At 50.7% G+C, this 27,976-nt stretch overlaps 2 protein-coding genes across 2 annotated transcripts in view; one reads left to right on the plus strand and one right to left on the minus strand.

The window, feature by feature from the left end:
- The window catches only part of CD207 (CD207 molecule), a 50,135-nt gene extending 37,229 nt beyond the window's left edge, over nucleotides 1-12,906 (minus strand). Inside the window, exon 1 of the mRNA XM_047854637.1 lies at nucleotides 12,627-12,906. Within this exon, the coding sequence (XP_047710593.1) occupies nucleotides 12,627-12,897 (271 nt within the window). The 5' untranslated portion in view covers nucleotides 12,898-12,906. The remainder of the gene's footprint in view (nucleotides 1-12,626) is intronic.
- Nucleotides 12,907-13,097: 191 nt separating this feature from the next.
- VAX2 (ventral anterior homeobox 2) overlaps nucleotides 13,098-27,976 on the plus strand; it is a 28,523-nt gene continuing 13,644 nt past the window's right edge. The window contains exon 1 of the mRNA XM_047851252.1: nucleotides 13,098-13,335. Within this exon, the coding sequence (XP_047707208.1) occupies nucleotides 13,098-13,335 (238 nt within the window). The remainder of the gene's footprint in view (nucleotides 13,336-27,976) is intronic.

Here is a 27,976-nt window from a genome sequence, read left to right on the forward strand (position 1 = left end):
AACTTAGGTTTGGGCACTGGGATTCTTTTCCTTCTTTCAATTCTATTATTGTTCTGACTGTATGACTAGTGTGCAAAGGCTGGAAGCGGCGTTAAAAAGAGCCTCAATATTGTCAATACGATTTAAAAACTGAGACAAGTTATTTTCAGCAAGAGGACCGCATTTCTAATGGAGGGACTCTGGCACCTAGACCCGCGAGTGGGGGCTGGGAGCTGGGAACAGGAGTCCTGGGGTCTTTTAGAATAAAGCCACGACCACCGAGCGAACCTGGACGAACCGGTACGAAAGGGACCCGCGAAGGGTCGCCCACTACCCATCTTCTCCGCACCCGCGACTCGGGTCCGGCTGAGCGGAGCCGATTGCCCGTTCGTTGGTTGAGTGAGTGTATTTCTCCAGCGATCCATCCCTTTAGACTACCTTCCCCATTAGCAACCTGCACGTCCCCACCGAGACCAGCCGCCCTGCTGACCAAAGCGAGGGAATCGAGGGAATCCAGGGAAATTGCGAGAAAGGCAGATCACTCTCCGTGGAGACCCTGCGGCGCTTTGTTTGGGTCGCGCTTGGCCTCCCCATTTCCGGCCCCGCCCCTTCCCACTCTCCCGCCCCCTCTCCCTGACCCGGCTTTCCCTCCCGGGCTCCTGGCACCCTGCTTTCACGGCTTCTGTCCCCCTCTCCCCGGCCTCCTTCTTCCCTCTCTTTCCCTTTCTGCGAACGCCACACACACACACACACACACACACACACACACACCGCCCTCATCACCACTACCTCCTGCACTGCCTTCACCACCACCGTCTCCCCAAGCATTTGCAATATTTGCCCCAGAGGAGCAGACTCTGAAGAGGGTTCTCCGTGGAAAATCGGCAGGACCCAATCCCAAGGGGCGGGCTTTCGCGAAGACCTGGACGCCGGCCTGAGCCTCCCGCCTCCATCACTCCAGGCGGCGGCCTCGCCCCCGGGGAAGGGAAGGCGAGAGGCAACTCCCAGGGGAAGGAACGACCAAGCATCATCAAGGCCACTAGAGACGGCGACCAGGCTGGGGGCCACCTCCACTTAGTGCCGTTGAGCGCTATCCGTCGTCTGTCCGTTTATTGGGGTTTGGGGGTCATCTACCAAGGCCAGGACTTCAGACTGGCGAGCCCACTTGGCCTATCTCCGAACTCCCAAGTTCTCCACGAGTATCAGGGGGAGGTGAGGGGAGAACGAGCTCAAGCAATACCTTCTTGTTCTCCTAAAATTCGTCGGGTCAGGGGCTCACAGAGTGACACACACTCCCCCAGCGCTCACTTCTTTCGGGGAAGGGCTGTGCTTCCAGCTCTCCCTCCACACACATACAGGACTCCGAGACGTATGAGGGATGGGTCGTGAGTATGTTTACACCAACGGTGTGACGCTCCCCTATTGCCCCACGGCGCAGGCCGCAGATGTCTGCCTCGGGAAGCGAGAGGGACAAGCCCTTGGCAAAACAAATTCCTTCTCACTGTCCGGGGCAGTCTGTTGAATTATTTGTTTGCCGAAGAGGTGTTCCTTGCCAGAAAGAAAAAACAAAACATATATATAAATAAAGAAAAGGGAATGGGATTCAAACCTACAAGAAAAGTAGGTAAGCCTTGCTCCTCAGACACACAGGCGCACGCACGCGCGTCGGGAGCTCGGGCACTTGTTCTCTTTATCCATTGAAATTGCCTCGGACTCGTTTTGGGGCTCACTTCGCTGTCCCCTCCTTTCGCGTGGCTGAGGCCCAGAAGCGGAGGTGTCTCAACGCCACGGCCGCCAGAACAGACGGCCCTCGCTCCAGAGCCTGCGGAACCCATCCACGCGCTCGGAACTCGGTCCAGCCTCCCCGCGATCGCAATCCCCCTGCTGCCGTCCCCGCGCGCGGCCCGCTGCTACCAAGGACCTTGACCTCTCGCGGACCCCGTCGCCTCCTTTAGCTCTCCCTGACCTGCTTTTGAACCCGCTAATCCAGTCCGAACTCTCGCCCCGCAGCGATCCTTCGCCCGGGCCGGCGCGCTAATTCCCACTGACCCCCGCCGCCTCTCACCGTTCTGCAGGCCTTGAAGGGTGCGGCCTTCGCGTGCGGTGCTATCCGGTGCACGGGCTCAGACCGCCCGGCCTCGCTGCAACCCACGTACACGCCCTGGGACCCAAACTAGCAGTCTCGAGTTGCAAACATTCTTTCCTTTTCCTTTTTCTTTCTCTTGTTTCCCCTTACTTTAATTCGTTTCTTTAAGAAACCTATCAGACCCACAGAGATCAAAATTGTAGGTAACATACTAAGTTGGCGAGGCTGTTGGGGAAGCGGACACTTTCACACGAGGCTGGCAAGCAAGGAGGGAGCAGAAAGGGTAAGCGGAGTCGGGCTACCAAGGAGCAAGCGCCTAGGGTGACGGCGGAAAGGGCAGGAGGGAGAACAGAGGACAGTGGTGACTTCATTCCTGTTTTTAGACGGGAGCGGGGATGTCCGACATGCGGCAAGAAATTGGGGCCTCTGTGATGGGGCTGAGGATCTGGAAACACACCTACTTGTCATTTAATAATCCTTTGTGCTGGTTAGAATTTTTTCCCCCTCAGATGAATGTTTTCCTTTTTTAAAACAAAATTTAAATTTAAATTAAAAGTTAATGAAATTACTGGGGCGCTGGGTGGCTCAGTCAGTTGAACATCTGACTTCAGCTCAGGTCCTGATATCGCTGGTGAGTCCCAGCCCCCGCATCGGGCTCCCTGTTGACAAGCGTGGAGCCCGCTTCTCTTCCTGTCTCCCTCTCTCTCTCTGCCCCTCCCCAGCTTATGCTTTCTCGGTCTCAAAAATAAAAGCATCAAAAAACAATTTTTTAAGTTAGTGAAATTAGTGCTCAACAAACACACTTACAAACAAAAGCCCCCCACCCCCACCCCCCAAAAAAACACACACCTAAGGCATGGGTCTGCATGTTTGTTCCGGGGTTTTTTGTTTGTATGTTTGTTTTGCTTTTTTTTTTTTTCCCAGCCAACTGAACAGGAAAAAATGTGTTTCCTTTCTTAGATTTTTCTTTATTACAGAATCACTGAGGCTGCAGGAAAGCACCTCTTTAATGGAAGTTATTTTCAGGGGCCATTTTCTAGCCACCAAAACAAACCTGTGCTTAGGCACCAGGTGGTCTGTGTATCTCTTACAAACCATCAGAGGTGGAGTGGCACCTCAAGATCAACTTCAGAGGTTCCCTGCCATGACTCCATTTTGGGTTTCACTATCCAAGAAGATGTTAGCTGTCTCCAGTAATGTAGGCTCCCTGACTGTGGGGATTTAGGTCTGTTTGGTTCACAAATGTCTCCTAGTGCCTGGCATCTTATTCAGAATATAGTAGTAGCTCAATAAATATTTGTTGGAAGAAGGATGTTCCAAAGAGTGCAGCAGCTCCCAGAGAATAGTTCCCAGTAGATATAAATTCTTGACAACATCTTGGGGGTAATGGAATAGGCGCCCTAAGGGACTATCTGGAGGGGACCTTGGCTAGTGCTCAGGGCCTTCCCAGCATTCCAACAAAGGCACACCAGTCACCCAACATAGGCTACCACACAGCTTCTTGCCCTTCCACTTCTGAAGTCCTTTCTCAAGGTCAGAAGATGGAGAATTCCTTCCCACAGGCTCACCCTCACAATCATCCCCAGTTAACTCCCTGTTTGCGTGGCAGCAGGTGCCTGGCCACATAGTGGAGGGGCAGAAGACACTCCAATCTGGACCAGTCTGACCCAGAGAGCAAGGAAGCTTCTTTGGGTCGAAAAGTAGGGGAGTCCCCAGAGCCAGGGTAACCACTGAAGGGGCACCAGACATCATGCTTCCTGGCTTCCCTTTCCCCAGCTTAGTCTGGAATCCACCTTCGGGTGACGCTGATGGCAAATGACCCTTCTTAGGACAACAACATTCAAGACTAGCGAGTTCCCTGGCACTGGGGACTTGGGACTGGGGTAGTTGGTGACCCTGAATGTGCAGTGTGGCAGCAAGCATAGCAAAGAGAAGAAGGAACCAAGTCTACAGGGTAAGTCGCTGTGGGCAAGCTTTTCTGAGGCACAAAGTAGGGGAAGAACAAATGAGCATCTGCCCTTGATGCAGGCATCAGAACAAAACGCCTCTTCAAACTTATTCTAACAACATTTAAAAAATTATTTTACTAGATTCATTTGAATTGCGACACCCCAAAATTCAAAAGGCATGAAACGATATAAAAGCCACCATTGCTGGCCTCCAGGCCACTCCCCAAAGGTGGCCCAAGGAGCCGCTCTGGCTCTCTCCTGGCCAGGCCTGGGGGGAAATGCCTGGGAAAGGTGGGAGGCCAGGACACTGCCTGTGGGGAACCCCCTGTCCCCAGGCTGCGGGACGCAGATCCTTCTGGGGCTTGAGTTGCCATTCCTTCCACTCCCAAGCCATGGACCTACACCTTGGGAAGGACCATGGGCTGGCTGGGGTTCCCCAACAGGGAAGGGAAAATCTGGCTTGGGGGTGGAAGCATGAGTGGCACTTTAAACACGGAAAACTCAGCAGTGTCCAGGCCATTGGATGACTGAAAGCAGGGTTCAAGTCTCGGCTGCACCGCCCACTGTCTTCACTGAACTCGGTGTTTGCTTTCAAGAAACACGAGGTTGGATGAGAGCAGCTGATTAGCTATCCAGAGGCTTTGGCAGTGAAAAGCATTTCTCCTGCACCCCCACCCCCACTCCACTTAGGCAGCTGGAGTTGAGGGCCTGGAATCTGGATTCGCAACCCCCAGGCCAGACAACCTTTCCCTGTCCCTTGGGTCATGGCTAACCTTTTCATTCTTTCATCCATCCAGGTGGAAGGGAAAGGGGGATGAACTAGTGCTACCTGTGAGCTCTGGCTCTAAGCCCTAAGTGATGAAAGCTTAAATTTACCTCCCTCTAGCACCCATTGAGGGCCAGGTATTAGACAAAGTGCTCCACACAGATTAACCTACTCCTCAAAACAACTCTGGGAGTTTGGTACTAACATTATCCCCATTTAATGGGTGAGGATGCTGAGGTACAGAGAGGTTAAGCAACCTATTAGCAAGTAAGTAGTGGTAGAACCAGGATTCTAACCCAACCTAGCCAAGAGTCAGGGCACTGAATTTTTACCACAGAGCCTCTAATTCCTACAAACCTCCCAGTCCAACCGTCTCCTCCTCACTGGACAGGAGTGGAAAGGGGGCTTCTAGAAGGTGACCTATCAGCTGGGGACAAATAGCCAGTGTGTGCCCTATCCCTGAGCCTCACCATGCTCCTCCAGCTGCTCCCAGAAAACTTCCTACCTCTTCTGAGCTGCGAGTGGAGCACCCCAAACTAGGGATACACCCACACTCCCACACAGATAAGGTAGAAACCACCCAAATGTCTATTAATAGTGAATGGATAAGCAAATGTGGTATAACCCATACAATGGAATGTTAATCAGCCATGAAAGGAATAAAGTACTCATATATGCTATAACATGAACGAACCTTGAAATATTATGCTAAGTGAAAGAAGCCAGGTGCAAAGGCCACTTATTGTATGATTCCATTTATATGAAAAATCCAGAATAGGCAAATCCATAGAAACAAAGTGGTTGGTTAGGTTGCTTGGGGCTGAGGTTGGGGTGGAAAGTTGGGTGATCGCTAAAGGGCACGGATTTCCTTTTGGGGTGATGAAAATGTCCTAAAATGTACTGTGCTGATGGCTGCACTGTACATCTGGACATAGGCTACATATTTTAGTATGTCGGTGAAAATACTAAAAACTTTTGAATCGTACAGTGTGTGAAATTGTAGGATATGTACGTTATAGCTCAATAAAGCTGTTACCAAAACAACAAAAGCAAAACAACACATAGTGAACCCAGCCACGGTAAACTCAGGTTCTGCTCTTTGAAAGTCTGCATCTTCACAGTCCAGGTTTCTTTTGGTTTCTGGAGAGGCCACAGCTCCCCCTTGAACGTGCCAAGGTACCGCGTCACTCAATCTGAAAGTCCCCACCCCAGCGTCTCTTCGAGGAGCCAGGAGCCGCCAAGCAGTGCCAGGCTGGTGGAGTCCATCGCTGAGTGTGTGTGTGGGTGGGGGGGGCAGCCCAGTTCTCAGAGTGAAGTGCGAGGGAGGGGGAAGAGATTTTTGCCTTAGTAGCACTTTGGGACCTGGCACCTGGGTGTCAAGCCACACAGACCAGGTTTGTGACCTTGGTCTGTTTCCTCCTCTGCACAAGGAAGCAACCAAGTCCCACCCTAAGGGTTGTCATGACTATTTCATGACAATGCAGCACCTTTTGGGGGGCACTTAGGCCTGTATCTCTCACCAGAAAACAAATAAAACGCTGATTGATTTAAAGAATGATCCAGATAAAATCAGACTGCAGTAGGAGTGAGTGAATTTTGTTTGTTAAGAAAGAAGGAAAATGTTTAGAAGATTCTTTCAAGTCTTTTCGTTGGTTCAAACTCTGCACCTGGATGGGATGGTAATGTCCTAAGAAAGACAAATAAAAGAGAGTGCTTCTGCTCCAGCACGGAGAGGGCTGATGGGAAATGGGGAATGTAGGAGCCAGCAAGGGGAGTCAGAGGGAGAGAGGATGGAGAGAAACAGCCACGGAGGCTGAGGGGCTGGGTGGGAAAGACCGCGCAGGGAAGGGAGGAAGGCTGGAGAACCAGAAGGAGAAAGGAGGCAGAAGGAGAAGGATGCGGTGGCAAATCACCAAAGGAGAGAGAGGGAAGTTAGAAGATTCACAGGGCACTACCAGGAAGAGGCACAGGAAGCCAAGAAAGCTTTGGGGGAAATCTGTCTGGAGGAAAGCAGGTGAGAAGATCACCAAATTAGGAGTCCCCCCACCCTTCACACCAAGTCCCTGTCCTAGAACCTGGGGGCACCCATTCCTGCGCTAGCAGCTGACTCTACCTCCAGCCCTGCCCCTCTAGCCACTTCCTTTCCTCAAGAGAATCCCGAGTCCTGTGGGTGAAGGGAGCTTTTCAGATCAGGTTGGACACCTTTGAGTTGGGTCCAGTTGTATCCTGACCAGGCCTGTTCACCCTCTCTGATCCTCCCACTGCCAACCTGCTCCCACCTTCCAGGTCTCTGCTGGTTTCCCTCCTCCCCCACCCACCCAAAAGCCTGGCTGAAATAACCATATCTCATTCCCTGGATTACCACATACTGACCACCCAAGACCTGGGTGAAAGCTCCTGGCTTTCATCCAGCAATGTCTTCTTCCCCTACCCTTAGTCCAATACAAAAATTCCTTCACCTGGAAGCCTCTTAACTATCAGAAACCCAATGGGGACCTGATTTGAAGTCATTAGACCTAAACTGAAGCTATGTGGTCTGCAGCCCAGCACTACTGATTTTTTTCTAAGTTACCTGGGTGATTTAATACATGGCAAGTTGAGAAATCCTTTGCCCCCTCCTGTAAGCCTTCCTGGCACTGGTCCAAAGCCAGAGGCAAGGCAGGAATTGCCTACTGGTAGCCACTGGGTGGTTGGTACCTGGAAAATATTGTCAGCCCTGCCCTGCTTGCAGCTGTCGCCCCAGTGTGGCCCTCTTTACAAACTAGACCCATAGCCTCCCCTGGGCAGCTCTCCCCATAGGCCTCAGGACTCACAGGCTCAAGAAAGGCACCAGCAGATTGTACCAGACTTGGCACTGGCAGATCTTGACAGCCCTAGAGCTCGGAAAGCCCGCCTGGGATCCTTGCCTAAGAAGAGGGGGCAAAACAAAGCAGGGGAGTGTTGCCTTGAGAGGCAAAAAGGTGGTGCCGCAGCTGGTGCCTCCCACATCTCACCCTGTACCAGCCCACCCTAGCCCAGCTAACTTGGGTTCCCTGCTCTGCTCCAAGAGCTGACCTCTGCCCTCATGGTGGGCACCCCTAGGGCCCAGAGCGTCCTGTTCCCTGCAGAATCTTCAGAGGGCAACACTGGCATCCCGCAAAGACAGGCCTCGGGCATCTTGTATTGCCTGAAATTAGTCAGTGACTGACTTGCAGTGCCTGAGCCTGCAGGTGGTTAGCTACCTAGGAGGGGCCTAAACGCTGGGATCTGAGGAGCCTCACTCTGCCCTAGCACCTCTCCCACCAACCCCAGGAACAGGTGTCTCACCATTAGAGCACCCCTGCTTGGGTTTTAGCACCATTACTCTTCTTAGAAACGAACACACTGTATTGTCTTTTACAAAAATAACAATGCTCATTGTAAAAAACAAAACAAAACAAAAACTCCAACAGCACCCTAGCTCCTTTTAAAATGCCAATCCCTTCCTACCAGAGAGGGGGACAATAGGTACCCTCTGAAGTGCCAGTACAGAGATCTGGCTCCCAGGCACATAGGGGTGCAGGCAGGGTCAGGGGAGGAAGTGATGCATGGATTTTTTTTTTCTGCCAGCTTGGTCTTGTGCTCCCCAGCCGAATCTTCAAGGAGTGTCCTTCCCTGTTCACCCAAACCCCTAACTCCCTTTAGCTGCAGGAGAAACCCATCCCAGCAATAATAGTGGGGGGCCAGAAGAATGCCACCCAGTATCTCCCAGGGATCCCAAAACCAGAAAGAAGAAAGATAGACAGGAGACCCAGACAAAAAAAGGATGAGGCAGGGCAGAGGAACCCGGACCTCCTGAGTTTCTAGGCCTTAGGGAAAGGACCGGGGAAAAGCACGGGGCTGAGAGAGGGGAGTAGGGAGGTAGACACAGAGAGGCCAAGGAGGAGTACAGAAAGGAAGCCAGCTGGGGAAGGCACCTGCAAAGGCTGCAAGCTCAACCCAGGCTTCTACCATGAGCCTCAGCAGAGGGAAGAGGCACCAGAAGGAGTAGGGCTGATCTGGGGCCAGGGCTCCAGGCCTGGAGGGCTGGTCTGATGTGCTTGCCAGAGCACTGTAGGGTTACAGAAGAAGGGAGAATAACCAGACACAGAATGGGAACTCCAGCATTTCAGGTTCTGAGCACCAGAAGGCGATACTGAAGGCTCCAGCCAGAGCTGCAGGATCTCTGTCAGTGAAGGACCAAAGGGCTTGACTGTGAGATACAGGTAGCATGTGGGGGAACCTAGGCCCCAACTCTCACCCAGCCATATGCACATGTTGGCTCCCTAGGATGGGTGGCACACTTCTGATCCTAGAGGACCTGCTGCCCAGCAGGGTGGAGGTAGGAGAACTATTTACCCCTAGGTGCTGGGGACCTAGCTCTCACAAGGACTCAGGCTTAGGAAGTCAGTCTCATTTGCTGAGCTGCTAGAAGGCCTGGTGAAGGTGGATGGGGAGGGCCTGGAGAGTCCCTGAATCTCTACACCAGGGGAAACCTCCCTCCACACCAGGGAGGCTGAATCAAGTCCACACCAGGGGAATGAGTGGCAAGAATTGGAGACAAGGTGCTAAGCAAGGCAACACCTGAGAGAGGACAGCCTCTTACCCCAACTCAGGCCATTTTGGGGAAACCCTCTGGAGACCTAGTCCTAAGGAGTATCTGGGCAGAGGTGGGTTGGTGGAGCTCTCTCCTGACTGACGGTCTCCCTACTCCTGCAGCTGAGTGGAGGACAAGGACCACCATGTGGCCAGGGAACTCCTTGTGGCAGAGCATCATGGGACTCCAGCCCAGGATGCAGCAGTTCCTTGTGACCAGACCTGCTCATCCTGCAAAGCAGAAGCCCACTAATTCCCTGGGACCAGCAGAGGCCGGGACAGACACTGCTAGCAGGGATGGACCTTGGGCCACGAGCTGCTAAGGCCCTATGGGACCCAAAAAGGGCCAGATCAACACCTGGAGTTTGTCTATACTGGAGCCCTGGGAGCGACAGAGCCACTGAGAAAGCAAGTTTAGGCCATAGCCCTGCCCCCTATCGGCTGGGACTCCCTTCCCGCCTGCCCCCCCACACTTGCCTCCCTGCTAAGGTTCTTGAATCACTTTATGAAAAAGGAGAGACACAGAGATTTTCCAGATCCCTGGGATCTTGCCCCGGTTGAGATGACTGTGAGACTGCGAGTGTAGACTGGCAGTGAAAACATAGGATATAGGACACATAGGCCATCCAATCCCGGATCCCACTGCGGGGTGAGGAATCCCAGATCCTAGTGAATTCTGGCCAGGTGGACTGCACCCCTGGAGCTCTGTGTCCAGCTTACCCCGAGGCAGGAGGATCTCCCAGAGCCAAATGGCATCCCAACATGTGAGCGCGCGCACACACTCAGCAAGGCCAACCCTGTATCTCGCTGCCACGTGGTCATACTCAGGTACTGGCGCGCCCAGCGATCCTCACCCAGCACACTCAGGAGGTAGACCTGAAGGATAAAGTCTCCAGAGAGAAAAGGATGTGGGTGGGAGCCCAGTGGCCCCGCACAACCTGCCTACTGGCTTGGCAGTGGGCCACCCAGGTGCTAGGATGTACTGGCAGGCATCTCCATTGGGCCAGAGCCCCGGGCTGGGTGAGTAGATCCGACACCGCCAACCCCCTCTCCCCTGGCCCACATCCACACAAGCACACCGCACAGGTTCCCTGCTTCAGCATGCAGAACCCCTGAGTTCCTCACTCGCTGGTCACGGGTACAATCACCAGGAAGGGGGACCCACTTGCCAGGCCTGCGGAAAGGAGAGCGCCCAAATGCCCTCAGGACGCCAAATCCCACACCGCAAAAAGGGAAAGTGAGGGGGGAAGAAAAATAAAGGGCTGGAGAAAGAGAAAGAGAACCTCCGGAGAACCAACCCTCCTCCTGTTCTCCCAGCAGGGCTCCCCGAAGCTAGGGAAGGGGAGTCCCCAAGTGCCTGGGTCCTGTCTCCTTGGGATTCTGCCTCACCAGACAGACTGGGCCGGATCACCCAGGAGGGTGCAGATGCCCGAAAACTGATCCCCGGACCTCAGAAGAGTTCACTGGAGGGAGACTGGAGTTACCGGCACTGAGAGCACTGAGATATGTTGTGAAATTGAAATTTAAAGGCAAGAACAAACAAAACCCGGCAGGGCTCAGCAGGTGCCCTTCCCTTTTTCTTTGAACACAAACTTGGTCGTGAAAGTGGCAGGGGAAGAGCGAGGGCTGGGGAGCCGGGAAGGTTCCAGTCAAGTTTTTGCTTTCTGCTTCCTATTTGAATAATAAAAACAAGTAAACTTGAGAGAGAGGGCCAGAGAGGAGAAAGATTGAGGTGCAGAGCGGAGGCCGGATCCGGCGACCAGCATCCCACTGGTTTGTGTTGGAGGGCGTGCTGGCCCATGTGGGTGGGGGTCTCTGAGGAGTTGGGCCCCTCCAGTGTGCACTGCAAGGGTCCTTCCAACCGAGATCGGTCCAGTTGGGTCACACTCCCCAGGTTCTCCTGTTACTATGAATTTCCTTTCTCCCAGCCCCCCAGGTGCCACCAACTGGCAGCACCCGCAGCTGGTCCAGACTGCTCTCCCTCTGCACAGCCTGTCCAGGATCCTGGCCACCAGCCTGTGCTCCTCTGCCCCACCCAAAGTACCTAGTGGCCAAGTTTTTTTCCTTCCTTCCTTCCTCCCCCCCCCCCTTTCTGTTAGCAGGTAGCAGCAGTCCTCCTCCCCTGCAGTCTTTATCCTCCCCTCTTCCTAGGTCTCAACCCCTTCATTATCAGCCACCCAATTAAGTAACTGGGGCATCCAGCCCACCTGGCCTTCTGCAGGGGACACTTATGACTGGACACAAATACATGCACACTGGACACACGCTAAGGCAGTAACACACACACATTCATACACTGGCTCACCCAAATCATGGAGGCTGCACCAGCAACACGCTCAGCCCCGACACAGTCACTTACCCCCTCACCTCACTCCCCACCCCCACACACGCACATCATGGGCCCTGCCCCCACAAACACTCAATCAGCCCCCCAGACAGACCGAAGCACCCTCGCTCACCCGGGAATGCGAGCCAGAAAAGAGAAGCAAAGTCTGCAATCACGGCGCTTTAGGGGAAGGGTCATCGGCGCTCCCGCCCACAAACAAGTTGAACACACATCTTCACTGGGGTCTCTCAATCTCTGTTCGAGCCCCTTTCTGAGTCAAAGTAAGGGAACGAAGGGCCCGGCCTCTCTCGGCGCTGGCAAGGCAGAAGCTAGACTCAGGCGGGCACGGGCTCCTCAGAAAGCGCTGGGGACTCGGAAGCCTCGGAGGGCCGAGCGCTCTGCACAGGAACCCCCACCACCTGGCTTCCCAGCCCAGCTGGCTTCTAGCCACGCTGACCTTCGCGCCTCGATTTTCCAGGGAAGGTGGGACCTGGGACCAGGGCTGGCTGGGGTGGGGGGCATCTCCACAGTAGCGGGGTGAGGCTGGCACAAGGAAACGCCCATCTGCTTCCCAAGTCTGAGGGTGCGGGCCCCGCGTGAGGGCCTCCAGGCCGTGGGGGAACCGGGCGTTTGCTGCCTACCACAGTCTCGGCCTCACTCGACCCTGTGAGCTCCTGGCCCCTCTCTGCACGTGTTTTCTCAACCCCCCGCGAGTGCGGGTCACTCCGTCAGTCCCCTGGCCTCTCTCGGGGTCATTTACCACGTTCTAGGCCTTGCTCTCCCAGGATCGCCGGGACGCGCCTTCGGTCCCGCTTCGAATGCGGGTGGCGGTATGAGTCTGGGGGCAGGGGTGGGGCACTGAACCCCAGACCTGAGGCCCTGCCTCCAGCCTCCCCCCCACCAGCCGAGCGCCCGAGCAAGGCCAACCTCCTGTTTTCTGCTGGGTCTCGCCGGGGTCGCCTTCCTGGAGCACTTTGGTTATTGATCCCGCCGAAAGAGCTGGAGCGCGGAGCCTGAGCGTCCCCGGGGAAGGAGGGAGTGGGGAGCACAGAAGGCAAGGGACCGGGGGAGGGAGTTGGTAAACTTTAGGGGTGGCCGTAGGGCTAAGCCAGCACCCCCAGAATACCGCCCCAGCCTCCCTCTGCCGGACTGGGAGTGGGGCTAGATCGGGGGTGGAGGAGTGGGACCACCCTCCCATCCTTCGGCGCTGCTCCCTCGTGAGCCGCTGGGAGTCAGAGAACCCCGACTCGCGCCCAATCAGCAGGGATGGGTGGAGCAGCCGGGTAGGGGCGGGGCCCGAGGAGTAGGGGCCGGGCGGGGGGCGCGAGGGGCGGGGAGCCACGGGCTTGGCCAGCTCAGGCTGGCCGGGCGGTGGAGAAGGCGGCGGTGGCGGCCGGCATGGGCGATGGGGGCGCGGAGCGCGACCGCGGCCCGGCACGCCGGGAGTCGCGCGGCGGGCGCGGCGGGGACCGCGGCGGAGCGGAGGACTCGGGCGCCGATGCCGGCCGCCGCAGCCCAAGGGAGATTGCGGGGACCTCCGCCTCTAGCCCCGCGGGCTCCAGAGAGAGCGGCGCCGACAGCGACGGCCAGCCCGGGCTCGGAGAGGCAGACCACTGCCGCCGCATCCTGGTGCGAGGTAAGCGGACAGTTCTCGGTTCTGGCCCACCGGACCCCCACCCTAGCCCTTCGGCTGCCTCCACCTCCCAGTTCACACAGACAGCCAGTCATCAGTCAGTCATTCATTCAGCAAATACTATTTTGAGCTTCTATTGTGTGCTGAACACTGAGCTGAGTGCAGGGGACAAAGCGGCGAACGGGACCAAAGAGATGTCCGTGTCACTGCCTTACAGTTCTCAGTCTCTCGGGCCGGCCGCTCACCCTAGGCCCATCCCAGCTGGGTACGGCGGCGGGGACCGGGATACAAGTGCGGGGTGCGGACAGCCGGGTCCCCGCCCCGCGTCCCTCACGGCTGGTGCGGAGAAAAGCGTCGCGAGCGCTCCGCGGGGTCAGGACGAGGAAGGACCAGCGTCCGGGACCGCGGGAGGGAAAGGCCGGCGCTCCGCTCAGCGGCCGGGACGCTTCCCGGCCGCCTGCCCAGCCTCGTTTCCCGTTCCCGGCGACGCAGACCGCACCGGTTGCTCGCGGGAGAGGGCATTGGGACGCGGAGGGCGGCGTGCGGCGCTTGCCCGCCTGGGCTTTGCTCTTTCGGCTCGCGCTTCCTCTCGGCGTCTGGGCCCAGCCGGCTCTCGGTGCGGCCTTCCCCCGGCCTGGCCTTTCGCGTCTCTCCCGTTCTCCCTCGCCCTTCGCCCTCCTCTCTTCTTTCCTGGCTTTTCGCTCCGCCGAGCTCTCCTTCCCAGCCCTCTTTTCCTGCAAGCGCTTCTGGACTGCGCTCGAGTACCCAGCTCTGCCTGGTCTCCTCGCCGCGAGGCCGACCCCCAAAGCCACCCTCACGCGAAGCTCTAGATCAGCTTTCGCCGGATCCGGGCCTCGCCCAGAGAGATGGAAGGAAAAAGGGGATTCCGGGCACTTGCCTTCAGGCTGCCCCTAGGCCGCGGCCAGAGCCTGAGATCTGTTTCCCCCACTGTCTCTGAGCGCCGGCACCCGGAGACCGAGCGCCCAGAAGAGGCCACACGCGGGGAACGGCTCCCCCGACCTCCTTCTCCAACTGCCTGGCTCGGCTTCCTCCCGCTGCCCTTTTACTGTCTCAACTTCCGGAGCGCCCGCCTGCCAGCCTCGGGGCTTTGGGAGTCGACCGGCTAGAGCTGATTTCCGCAACCACCGCGGCCGCCTAGGGAAGAGGAACCAGCTTGAGACTGGCTCCAGGACCCTCCAGCGCCAGGATCCCGAGTTTGTCTGATCTGAGCTGGGCCACCCACACTCAGACTGGGATACTGTGGCCCGGTTGCCCACAGCCTCCCCGCGGCTGCTGAGTTTGGGTAGATCTGGGAATGGGGAACAGGGCCAGGGTAGAGCATGGAGGCAGCCCAATCTAAAGTCGGCTGATGACCGTCTTGGACACAGACTCAGCGACCCATGTCTTCCTGAAACACTCCTGGTGTCAGGTGTGGTCACCTAGAGATGGGGCGGTAATTGATGTTCAGGACACAGGCTGGGGTATGAGGGTGGTCCCCACCCGGCAGCAATTCCATCAGGTGTGTGGACCTGCTGGGCACCTGGGGTTAAGTCAGATTCCTTTTCATAGACTATGGGGAGTCCTGAATGCAAGATGTCAACAGCCACCTTGGAGCTCTATTGAGAAAATTTGCCTGGCTTCCAGAAATGGAGAAATCAGTCCCTTAAATTACCTACACTCCCTGTTTAAGACCCTCAAATCCCTGCCTGTGACACTCACCACCTCATACCCCATCTATGGGTATTTGTGAGTTGTGGACAACTGAGAGTTCTGTGCCCACCTACCATCCCTTCCACTCCACTAACTCTGCCTGTATAACAAATAAGTTCTATGTACAGATGTCAGTTTAGTAACTCCCAGGTGTAGACTTAGAGGAGGTAGGAGTCAAAACTGACCCTCCACCCTGTGGGATGGGAGCCACCCATGATAGGAGCAATCTAGAGCTGAGTAGAGATGGACACCACCCTCCCCCCCCCCCCCACTGTATGTGAGATAGCTTGTGTGCATTGTCAGGAAATATACTTTTATAAATGCATGTATGCATACACAGCAATGCCATTATATTTGTACAATATAATGGTAATATAGTATAGAGGGTGTATTTACATGCCTAAAAGAAATAAAAGGTAAACAGGGCCCTCTGCCCTTTCTCATTTAATGAAAAGGCAGTTATTACAGGCCTGAGATATGAGGCACGTCATTTGGCACTAATCCCTCCCAGCCAGGGTCACCTGTGTCACTCCTGGCCCCACAGGGACTCAGGGTGGAGGCTCTGATAGATGAAAGGCCTGGTACTGGTGAAGGGAAGTCTGCAGCGCATTGGCCTCCAGATGAAATGTCCCTCCAGTGTGCTCTTAGCAGAGAGTACATTTCACCCTTGATCTCCCAGGACACATCCTCCCAAAGTACTTCTGGAGGAAACCATAAAAAGGTGGAAGGGAGGTTTTTGCCATCACATCCCATCAGGTTGTGGGGAAAGAACCCCACTTCCCTTGGGTCTTTGCACTTCTTTCTGCCTCTTTTCCACTAGGGACTTGCTACCTGAGGGCCCCACCCCAGCATAGCCCATCTGTTGGGGGAGTTCCAAGGCACAGGGGAATAGAAGGAAAGTGTGGGGGGCTGGAATAAAGTGAAGTTGGTTTAGAGTCCTTTAAACTTGAGCCAGTTCCTTTGCCTCTCTGTGCCTCAGTTTCCACATCTGTACAGAGGAACCTATAGCTGTTACCTTGAAAGTCAGTGCTAAAGGTCAGAGGTGATGTCTATAAAACTGCAAACACCCAGCGGGACCTCTATAAATATTCTGTTGAATGAAAGGGGGTGCTCTGAGGTGACCTACAAACCACTCTGGGAATGGGCCCCCTTCCTCAGAAGCCTCCCCCAGCTCACCCCCGCCCCTTACAGACTCCAAGGATTCCACGCCTTTTCCCCTTGGCTAAATGCTGCCCTGCATTGGGAGGTGGGCAGCCCTGGGGGGTTGAGAACAGCTGATGAAAGGAGGATTAGTGCCACCTTGCAGACCACGAGGTGTGGCCTTCCCCAATCCCCTTGGAGGAACCCCTCACTCCACCAATCACTCAAGTTTCCGGCTGCCTCCCCGAAATGCGGGTCAGGGAGCCAGGGAGGCTGACCGTGCTGCATCCCCGCCTCAAAATGGAGGCCACTTCGTGCCACACATGGACACAAACAAGGCCACAAGGATGACAGGGGCGTGTGCACACAGGCAGGCCAGCGCACCTCACCGCACACACAGCTAGGCTTCTACAGGACCAGACAGTGGCTTAGGCCACCCCACACCTCTGCGTGCACAGCCCATTGGCCAGTGACGGGTATGGATGGGGGTCCTTTTGTTTTATATTTAGGAAGGACGCACCAACTGTGAGGAGGAGGAGGAGGAGGAGGCGGCGGCAGCCGGAACAAACAGGCCTCCTCCCAGCTGTGGCTCTAACCGCCCGGTGCAGCCGAGGTGCAACGGCCTTTTCGGTGGAGCCGGGATACCGGCGGTTAGAAGAGATGGACCAACTCTCACCCACAACTTCCTGCAACCTCAGTCTCTGCTGGCACCCGCGCACTCAGATGAGCCTACCTGATTCCCAGATTAATCCGGATGCAAATTCAACAATCCATCTGAATAGAGCCCGTAATGGCCGCCTGTTGGTATCACCGAACTTTTATGAACAATGCACGGCGCTGCTACCTGCTCTCTTGAAGCGGTCCCTCAGGCCTATGCATCTCAAAATGCCATTTGGGCCGCATCCTGTGTCCTCAGCCCTGTGGCCACCTTGACCCTGGTGAAGCAGGATCAGGCTGCCCCCAGAAGGCTCTCCCTTTTAAGAACTGCGGCCAGAGCTCCCCTCCTCATTTCCACACTTCTCTGGGAGCAGGAGGGCAGGAAAAACTAGGGATCCCTTGGCTGAGTGAACAACCGGCCACCACACCACCACCCATTATCCAGAGTGCTTTCACCTGGGAGCTTTATGGATGCACCTGGGAGCTAAGGACGTAAGAAAGCCCACAAAGACCCAGACCTCCGGCTCCTGCTGGCAATTCTCCTTGTGGATGTGGGTGTGGGGAAGGGAAGCATTTAGCGGGGTCCACCGCTCCCCACCCCCATCGGAGAGCAGTGCTGGGGCAGTCCAAAACCGGGAGCCTCTGAACACTTACAGACTGCACGATGGTATACACCAGGCAAGGTCCTGGCAGCCAGACTCATCGGAAGACGCTGGGCAAGGCGCCAAGACTTCTAGGGCTTGAGCTGACCGAGGCCTGGGGAAACAGACTCTCCCTCCCACTCCAGCAGCCAGATCTGGGTTTAGCGTCATTCCGAATCTGCTGGCTTTCTGCTTGGATTTACTGAAGCCACTGGACCTACAGGAGCTCAGCTGGGACCTTGCAGGCCTCACCCTGCAAGTCGCAGTGGCTCTACAAGGGCACACCTACCCACTTGCCCAGTAGGCATTTTGGCAACTGTGAAGGTGGGGCAGATTGTTGCATGGAAATGAGCACTGGATTTGGGGTCACAGCTCTTCCACCCTGGATGGACCTCCGACCATAACCTCAATATGAGTCTGTTAATAGATACAATAACCCAGGACCAGGCCTCAGGCAGCAGTTGAAAGGTTTGAACGGTTCATGCAAGGGACTGCACTTTGGAATTTTGTTTTTTATTTTCATTTTTGGTTTTGGGATTTGTGGGGGTATTAGGTTTCTTTTTTTTTTTTTAATTTTTCTGGGTTTGTTTTGTTTTATGTTTGTTATGTTTTTCCTTTTGTTTTGTTTGTTTTTGGCAGAAGGACCCACATTCTCAGCAAGGGTCTGACTGGGCTCTATCATTTTGGTCTTATTTTTCCCTTTGTTTACATGCGTGCTGCGCCCCCCTCTCCCCCCCCCCCCCCCAACTTGCAAGCAGCCAGGCAACCAAATGTGTTGTCTTGTTGGTGTGTTTTGTGTGCACTGTTTTCATTTTCAGGGAACTATGCGTGGCTCCTTGTGTTCTCATGCTACTTTTGTTGTTCTGGGCAGTGGCTTGGACTCCGGTTCCGTGCACCCACCGCAGGGTCAGAGCTTCTAGGTACCCCCCTCCACCTTCACCTGCTTTGACCCTGCTGGGCAAGGAGGCTGATTTTCCCCGAAGCTGGGGCGATGAGTGAGTACATGCACTGGCAAGGAGGAAGGGGACCACGGAAGCGTGTTTCCTTGGGCTTATATAGGTCATTTGGATGTCGTTTGGGGCATTGGCCCACGGTGCACCACCTGTAGGGAGAGAGCATCTATGGGTCCTGTTGGCTCTATACCATTTCCTCAATTACCCTTGACTGAGCCTGGGGTCAGAGTAGCCCTGAGCTCCCTCCCTATATCTCTCCGATTTGTATTGGGGGTGGGGTGGGGTGGGAATACGAATCATATTAATTTTGTTTCTATTTCCTGTTTGCTTAATATAAAATAAAGATTGGCCTTACGCTTCGTAAAGCCGGTAGCGGGTTACCGGCAGTGTATCCCGCCGAGTTCCCTACCCCAGTTTGAGAAACTGATAGAGGACACCGAGGCTGAGCGGGCCTGTCCAGGAATCCCTGCGAGCTGGGTAGTCTAGGCGCCTGGTTCGTCCCCCACCGCATCCAGGAGAGAGGTTGGAGGATCTGAAGGTGCCAGGGTGGCACTGAATACTGCGGAAAGAAGTCTCGGCGCCAGGCCCGGGTCTTGTCCCCAAAGCAGAGGAGTGGGCGGACCTGGGAAAGCCCGGTGGCGAGCGCAGGAAGTGGGGAGTCGGTTGCAAGGTCCTAGTTGGGGCCCCGCAAAGGCCTCTCAACCATCTCTCTCTGTCACCATGTTCACCCGCGGTCTTGCCCGTCACACGTTGATTCTTTCCACAAACATTAATGAATACCTACTATGTGCCAGACCGACCCGGCAGGGGCTGCTGGCTCCCAGCTTCCCAACCGAGAGCCTGTCTCTCTCTGAACACTGCGGGGTGCGGGCTTTCTGACCACCTCCCCCCACCCCCACCCCCGGGGCGGCCCGCGGAAGTGGCTGGGGAAGGGATGCCTGCGCTAAGTTCGAAGGGGGCAGGTGCCTGAGGCCGGGTTCCCTTGATGCCGCCCCCGCACCACAGAAGAGGCTGTCACCGCGCCCAGCCAAATCCATGATCTCCACAGATATGTTCTTGGCACAGTATACACTCACTAAATATTTGTCGAATGAGTGAAAGGAGACAAAACTGTCAACATCTCTCATCTCATTAGGTAAAAGACCGCAACGCCCTTTCCCCGGGGGACGACGTTCGTCCGAGAGGACATCCTCATTTTTTGACGTTACAATGTTGTTCCTTACAACTGTTACAATATAAATTTGACCATGCCACATTTTTGGCATTTTGTGCAGTCCTCAACTTTGGGAACCCCCGAAATATAAAACCTCAAATATGGTTCTTTTACTGGACGTGGAAAACCTCAAATACGGTTCTTTTACTGGTAGCTGGGTCGGCAGAGCCTCCAGCTGGGACTGGAGCAGGAGGTCGCTCCAGGAGCAGGGCGGCGAGCGGAGGGTAGTGAGGCTCCCGCCTGTCTGCGGCTGCTTAGTGTGTGGTTCCACCAGCAAAGCCAGCCAGGGGGCGAGAAAGAAATAGCTGGATAAATCTGCGCCCCTCCTCCCCGCTCAATTCACAGGCCTCCAGTTATCCGCTGGAGCTTGAAATCACTGGGTGACTAAAGCCTGGGTTTGTTTGGTGGTTTGCTCCCGCGGCCGCTGCCCAGCCACCCACCCTCGCGGGGACCAGTCGACTCGACTCGTGGAGCTGCGGGGAAGCCAGGGCTGGGCGTGCAGGGCCACACTTACAAAGTAGATAGGTAGCTAGAGGATTGGATTTCAAAAAGTTATGCGTGCTCAACATAAAACAAAACAAAATTGAACCCGAAGCGGTAGAAGGCTCCCCCAAATAGCCACCATTCTCAGTTTCAGGTGGGCCCTTCCAGATTTTCCCACTCTCATATGTAAACATCAGCAAAAGTGGAATCGTATTACATAAGCCGTTTTGCAACTTACCTTTAAACAACATTTAATCCGCAGGGGTCATCTTTTCGGGTCAACCATTTCGCGCTGTTCCGTGACCGTGACCGAACCGAAAGTATCCCTTTGGTTGGGGAAAGCCGAATTCTCCCCACCTCTGCAGGGAGGGTCCAGTTGGTTTTCCCTAATATAAACACTGTGGAATAAACTTCCAAGGCACAGGTCTTTGCGCACTTGAGTATTTCCGTGAAATAGATTCCTAGCAGTGGAACTGCTGCTTCAAAAGGTTTACACACACTACAGTTTTTAAAAACGTGTTTTGCTTAATTTGAAAATGGTAATTAGCTCCTGTGATTCCGACATCAAAACGTTGTGTTGTTAAGTACACCGTGAAAAATCCCTCCCATCCCTGCCCTCTCTCTTCCAGTTCCCACCTGGCTCTAAGGCAGCCATTTTTTACTTTCTGGTTTGTCCTTCCAAAAGACATTCACGCTTATGCAAGTCAGGGCTGCTCTGTTGTTTTCTTGCTTTTATTTATTTATTTTTTACTCACATATGACACCTCCCTATATTTTTCTGCACCTTGCTATTTTCACTTACCAGTACATTTGGGGATGTAAAGAACGTCTTGTCCCTTTTTTCACAGATGTATAGTATTCCATTTATATGGACTGGGTGGGGCCATAATGCATGTTGGATAACCCATGTCCTATTGGTGGAACAGTTAGCTTTTTTCTTATATGTTGCTATTATATACAATTCTGCAATAAACTTGTTCCTTGGTCATTTCCACGTGTGTAGGTATATGTCAGAGAAGTTCCTAAAAGGTGGAAGAGTATGTTAGTTTGTAATTTAGAAGATAATGCCAAATTCCCTCCATAGATGATACACCACCTGTGCCTTATCTACCCACCTCTGCTCCCCCATCCCTCTCCCCAGTCCCAGCAGCAATGCCTGAAAGTGCTTGTAGCCCCAAATCTTGCCATCACAGTTTAGGCTTTATATCTTGAAAGATACTGTCAAGTTGCTCTTTGCCGGGGAAAGTTTGCAGTTTATACCCCCATCTTTTTCCTCTGCCCATATTGGGCATAGATATCTTTTCTACCTTTGCCAGTCATATAGGTGATAAGTAGTACCTCATTGACATTCTAATTTTTATTTCATTGATTATTAGTGAAGTTGACTATCTTCTCATATTTGCCGGCCAGGGTATTTCTTCTGGTGTTATCTAACAACTCATTTCCTTTGACCACTTTTAATTTTCAAATATTCCTTTCCTTACTGATTTGTAGAAACTCAGCATTAAGGATAGTAGCTCATTGCTTTCAATATGTGTTGCAGTTTTTTAAAGTTCATAATTTGCTTCTAATTTGTTTCTGGTGCCTTTTGTTTTCTAAAGTGTAAAATAATTTTCTAATTATAAATCTAACCATGTTTGTTTTGCCATATCATGTATAAACGGAAAGGTCTTCATTTTTTCCTGCATAAAGCATGTACACTCCCAAGATGGAACCAACCAAACACTCATTAGTAATTGAAAAAGATAAATATTTTCTTTTTGTAATATGTTGCAAAAGTGGGAAATTTTTTGCAAATTTTTTTCCATTTAATAAACATTTGTAGAAACCTTGCTTGCTGTCTAAAACTGCCTCATTCTTTTAACAGCTACATGGTATTCCATTCTGCAGATATCATTAATTTAACCAGTCTCCTATTGATGGGTATTTAAGTTGGTTCTACTTTTTCGCTATTACAAGCAATGTCTCAGTGAACATCTTTGGATCCTAATTTGGACAGATGGTTTTTTAAAGTCTCATTTATGAGACAATCTGAAAAATGTGTAACCAAGTGGGACTTTTTTATATTAAGTAATGATAATGTCTTTGATTGAGACAGTATTGTTATTTTGCAAAGGAAGTTTTTTTTTCAGAGACACATATAAAAATATTTCTGGATGAAATGATATGATGTCTGAGATTTGCTTAAAATTATGAGGATAGAGAAGACACAGGATTATTCATGAATTTATAATTGTTGAAGTTGGGGGATAGGTGTGTCAGGGCTCTTTCTACTACTTTCTCTAATTTTGTGTATGTTTGAAATTTCTCATAATGAAATGTTTAAAGTAATAGGCATTATTTTACACATATGTTAAAGTTATGACAGATATTTCTGAATTCCATGCCCAAAATTTATACTCCCAGCAATTGTGTATAAATGTGTCATTTCACCTCACCCTCCCAACCAGGATATACTGAATCTTTTAGAGTGAGATCTTGTCAAGTGAAAAACATTTTTATTGACATTTTTAATCACTAGTAAGGTTAAGCATATATATTCATGTACTTATTCTTCATCTTAATTTCCTCTTCTGTGAATTTTTTTATTCATGTGCTTGGTTATTTCTCTATTGGTTTACTGTTTTCTTATAGTTGTGAATGCTACTTTTATACTAAGGAAGTAATCCCTTTTTTTGTGAGATGTGCTGTAAACATGCCCAAATCTTTTTCTTTTTTAAATATTTTTTGTTTAATATTTTTTAATGTTTATTTATTATTTTGGAGAGAGAGAAGCAGACAGAGTGAGAGTGGGAAGCAGAGAGAGAGAGACAGACAGACAGACAGAATCCGAAGCAGGCTCCAGGCTCCAAGCTGTCAGCACAGAGCCCGATGGAGGGCTCGAACTCATGAACCATGAATCCATGGCCTGAGTCGAAGTCAGTTGTTCAATCAACTGAGCCACCCAGGCAGCCCTCTTTTTCTTTTTTTAAACTTTGTTGTGAGGTTTTTTTTGTTGTTTTTTTGTTGTTTTTTTTTTTACTGAACTCAAATTTAAATTGTAATCACATCTAATGGTCATTCCTTTTGGGGATTGTAGTTCTCTGTTAGAAAGGTCTTCTACCAAAGATAAAACTGCATTTTGCTACATAGTCTTGTGACAAACCAAACAATAAAAATGTACACAAGGTAAGATAGAAGAAATCTTTCCTCCCTGACCAGCTTTCACTCCTAAACAGTGAAGAGAAGAGAGGTGTTCATCCTGCAGACTTGATCCTACACAAGCACAAGTTCACACACACACACACACACACACACACACACACACAGTGTTGTTTTACTCGTTCTTTAGAAAAATAGGTTTATATATACTTGCCGTTTTTACATAGCAGTATGTAATGGACATCCATCAAGTCAGTATATGGGGAGGTACCTCATTCTTGTTAATGTCTACATAAAAACCAAAGGCATCACTAATACTGTTCCATTGATAAACATTCAACTTTTTCTTTTATTTTTCTCTTACAAACTATTCCACAAACAGTAAATCTATCTTTATCAAGTATATCAATATTTCTCTGGAGTCAAAACCTTTATAAAATTTCTAGGACAACAGAAACTATGCCATTTTTAATTTAGCTAGGCATTGTGAAATTGCCCTCTAAAAATATTCTCAACAACAGAGCTTGAGAGAACCTTTATTTCCCCCAGCTTTGCCAGCACATTTTCTCTAGTCTGATAGGTAAAATACGGCATCTGGAAAAAAGAAAAAACTAGCTGTCATTTGCTGTTCTAACTTTTCATTTTCTCTGATTCTCTCTAAGCTTGAGTACCTTTTCATAGTTATTAGACACTTACGTTTCTTCCTCTCTGAATAACCCATTCATATAATTTGCTCAGTTTCCCACTGGGTTGCTCGACTTTACTCCTTGGTCTATAGAGGCTGTGTATTTAGACATTAAGGCTCTGCTATGCATGTAGTATGAATATTTTCTCCTAATCTGTCCTTTGTCTTTTAACTGTCTCTCATCCTGCAGAAGCTTTTATTTCTAGGTGCTCAAATCTATCATTTATTTTTTAAAAATTTGTCTATGTGGTGCGCCTGGGTGACTCAGTCAGTTAAGTGTCCAACTTCAGCTCAGGTCATGATCTCGTTGTCCGAGAGTTCAAGCCCTGCGGTGGGCTCTGTGCTGACAGCTCGGAGCCTGGAGCCTGCTTCGGATTCTGTGTCTCCCTCCCTCTCTGCCCCTCCCCTGCTCACTCTCTCTCTCTCTCTCCAAAATAAATAAATATTTTAAAAATTGTTTATGTATTTCTTTAATTTTTAGAGCTTATTTTTTATATTAAAAATTTTCTTCTATATTGTGTTTATTTTTACGTGCAGTGTGAGATGAATTATTTCAAATTACGAGCTAATTGTCCAAAAGCCAGGTCTTTAATAATCCTATCTTTCCTCCCACTAACTGAAATGTCCTCATATATGCATGAATTTACTTCCAAACTCTCATGCCAGCATCGTACCGTTTTCATTGCCATAGATTTGTAATATATTTTGCTGTATGGTAATGCAAGTATTTTCTCCTCATTCTTTAACATTCTTTCCTTAACTGGTCTTCCATCTTCAATTTTCCTATTCAACTTGAGGATGAATTTTCCATAAGGAATTTTTATAATAATCACATCGTGGATCAAGGGAGGAAGGACTTTGTCACACGTAAAAATAAGCACATGAGCAGCTTGCTGTGCAAAGGAATTGGTCTGGTGCTGGGAGATGAAATCAGTTAGCGTTTTGTGGGAAGTTACTGGGAGGAGTACCAGAAAGGGGTAATAGTTCATCCTAGAGGTCAGGGGCATTAGCTAGCCATTATCAGAGATCACCCCCTCCCAAGGCAAAGGCTGGTTGGACAGAATCACCCTTTCCTGTCCCCCTAGGGCTCACTCCTCCTTGAGGAGACCAGAAAGGCAGCAAGACTCAGGAGTCATTCCCTTTAGACTCCTGCATTTTCACCCCACCCACAAAAAGGCCCTGGAATTAAATCTGTCCCTCCTTCCTGGTGCTTCCCCCAAACTCCACCCAGAAAAGGAACAATTCAGGAAAGGGGGTTGTGTCAGTAAGGATGGGCTAGGTTTTGCTGCAGAGACAACCCCAAATCTTAGAGTTTTAACAAAACACAGGTGTGTTTCTCACTCACATGATAAGTCTATCACGAGTGGGCATAGGCTCATCTTCATACTCAGAAATTCAGGCTGATGATGCTTCATCCTGACTCTTGATTCCAGGACCATCACAGTAGGGGGAAGAGGGTGTGGCAAATTATGAACCAGCTTTTAAAGTGTTCATCTGGGGTCGCCTGGGTGGCGCAGTCGGTTAAGCGTCCGACTTCAGCCAGGTCACGATCTCGAGGTCCGTGAGTTCGAGCCCCGCGTCGGGCTCTGGGCTGATGGCTCAGAGCCTGGAGCCTGTTTCCGATTCTGTGTCTCCCTCTCTCTCTGCCCCTCGCCCGTTCATGCTCTGTCTCTCTCTGTCCCAAAAATAAATAAACGTTGAAAAAAAAAATTAAAAAAAAAAAAAATAAAGTGTTCATCTGAAGGTGACTTCATCTTTTCATTTTGGCTGAAGTAAGTCATGTGGTCATATCTAATTTCAAAGGGCAGGAAATTAGTGCAACCCTACCCTGTGCCTGGAAGGAGTTGGGAACACTGGTGAACAGCATTCATGATTTATTCACTATCTTAACTTTGATGAGTAGCCTTCTCTGGCTGTCATAACTAAAATAGCAAACACACACACAATGGTTATTGGGTTTCGGTTATTTGGAGAGGATCAGTAATATCCTCTTATCTTGTTTTATTGTCTTCCCAGCATTTGTCATTACATTACATATTCATTTTTTAAATTTATTATCTTCCTCTCTCTGCAACAGAAGGTCTATGGAAGCAAGGACCTTGTTTATTTTGCTCATTTCTATACCCCCCAGACCCTGGAAAAGTATTTGGTGCATAGTAAGTGCTCATCAAATATATGTTGCGTGGTTGAATATGCCTAGTTGTTCATTTACATAAATGAGATATTACTACATATTTTATCCTATAACTTTCTTTCTCTTCATGTCAGTTCGTATCGATATTTTGTCATTCTTTTAAATTGCTACACAGTATTTTGTAGTATATGCATTAGTGTCATTTGTTCAGCTGTTTCCCTTGTGGGGAACCGTGAGGTTGCTTTCAGATTTTCAGCATCTTGAACACTGCTGCAGCAAACATCTTTGAATATACCTTGGAGCAGATGAGCCCATGCTTCGTCTGGATAAATACTTACTAGAATAAAATTGTTAGGATAAAAGTTACATGCGTTTAAGGTTGACAAATGCAACCTTAAAAGGTGGTGAAAATTTACGGCCCTACCAACATTGAATGGGAGTGTGGAATCCCCTACAGCTCACCATTGATCTATTAATCATTTTTTTTTTTTAATTTTTTTTTCAACGTTTTTTATTTATTTTTGGGACAGAGAGAGACAGAGCATGAACAGGGGAGGGGCAGAGAGAGAGGGAGACACAGAACCAGAAACAGGCTCCAGGCTCTGAGCCATCAGCCCAGAGCCCGACGCGGGGCTCGAACTCACGGACCGCGAGATCGTGACCTGGCTGAAGTCGGACGCTTAACCGACTGCGCCACCCAGGCGCCCCTATTAATCATTTATTAATGTCTTTCCAATCCTACAGGAAAGAAATGATTTTCCATTGTTGTGTGAGTTTACATCATCCTGATTTCTGTGAAGCTGTACTCATTTTTCATGTCATTTGGCATCTTTTTCTGGGAATGGCCCACATAAATTATTTGACCATTTTTCCTCCTGGACTCTTTCCCTTTTAAAAAATCATTTATTTATAGTTGCATTATTTGTCATTTCTTTATCTTTTTAAAGTTTTTCCTTCAAGTTTGTTTCACTTTACTTTGGCTTTGGTACTTTTGTCATACAAAAGGGTTTAGCTTTAATATAGTTGGTTCTATCTTTTGTCTATATGTCTCCATATATCCTTTGTCTTTATGGCTCCAGTTTTATATCTTGTTCTTCCCAAGCTTATGATTATAAAAATATCATCCTATGTTTTCTTTTTTTTTAATTTTTTAAAGTTTTTATTTATTTTTGAGACAGAGAGAGACAGAGCATGAGCAGGGGAGGGGCAGAGAGAGGGGGAGACACAGAATCCGAAGCAGGCTCCAGGCTCTGAGCTGTCAGCACAGAGCCCAATGCGGGGCTTGAACTCATGAACTCTGAGTTCATGACCTGAGCCAAAGTCAGATGCTTAACTGATTGAGCCACCCAGGTGCCCCTCATCCTGTATTTTCTTTTAGTGCTTTTATCATTTTATGGCCTATGATTTTCCCTCTAATCCATTTGAAACTTGTCATTTATGATGAAAGACAGGAATTTAACTTAATTTTATTACAAATAGGTAATGTATGGTTACCAATCTACGTAACTCCATTTATTGACTATGCTGATCTTTCTCCATTTAGAATGTTCCTGTTATCATAAATCCTATCAATACATATAGCGGGTCTAATTGTGCACTCTTGATTCCATTGTTTCCCACATTTCAATCACTTGAATATTCACCATTTCTGTTATGTTCCATTTATTTACTTAATATTTTAGCATAATACATTTAAGAACATTTTTAATGTTTATCTATTCTTGAGAGAGAGAGAGAGAGGGAGAGAGAGACATAGTTCACACAGGAGAGGGGCAGAGAGAGACAGAGGAAGACACAGAATCTGAAGTAGGCTCCAGGCTCTGAGCTGTCAGCACAGAGCCTGACACAGGGGTCAAACTCACAAACCGCGAGATCACAACCTGAGCC

Source organism: Prionailurus viverrinus, chromosome A3 (genome assembly GCF_022837055.1).
Source record: "Prionailurus viverrinus isolate Anna chromosome A3, UM_Priviv_1.0, whole genome shotgun sequence".
Lineage (NCBI taxonomy): Eukaryota > Metazoa > Chordata > Mammalia > Carnivora > Felidae > Prionailurus > Prionailurus viverrinus.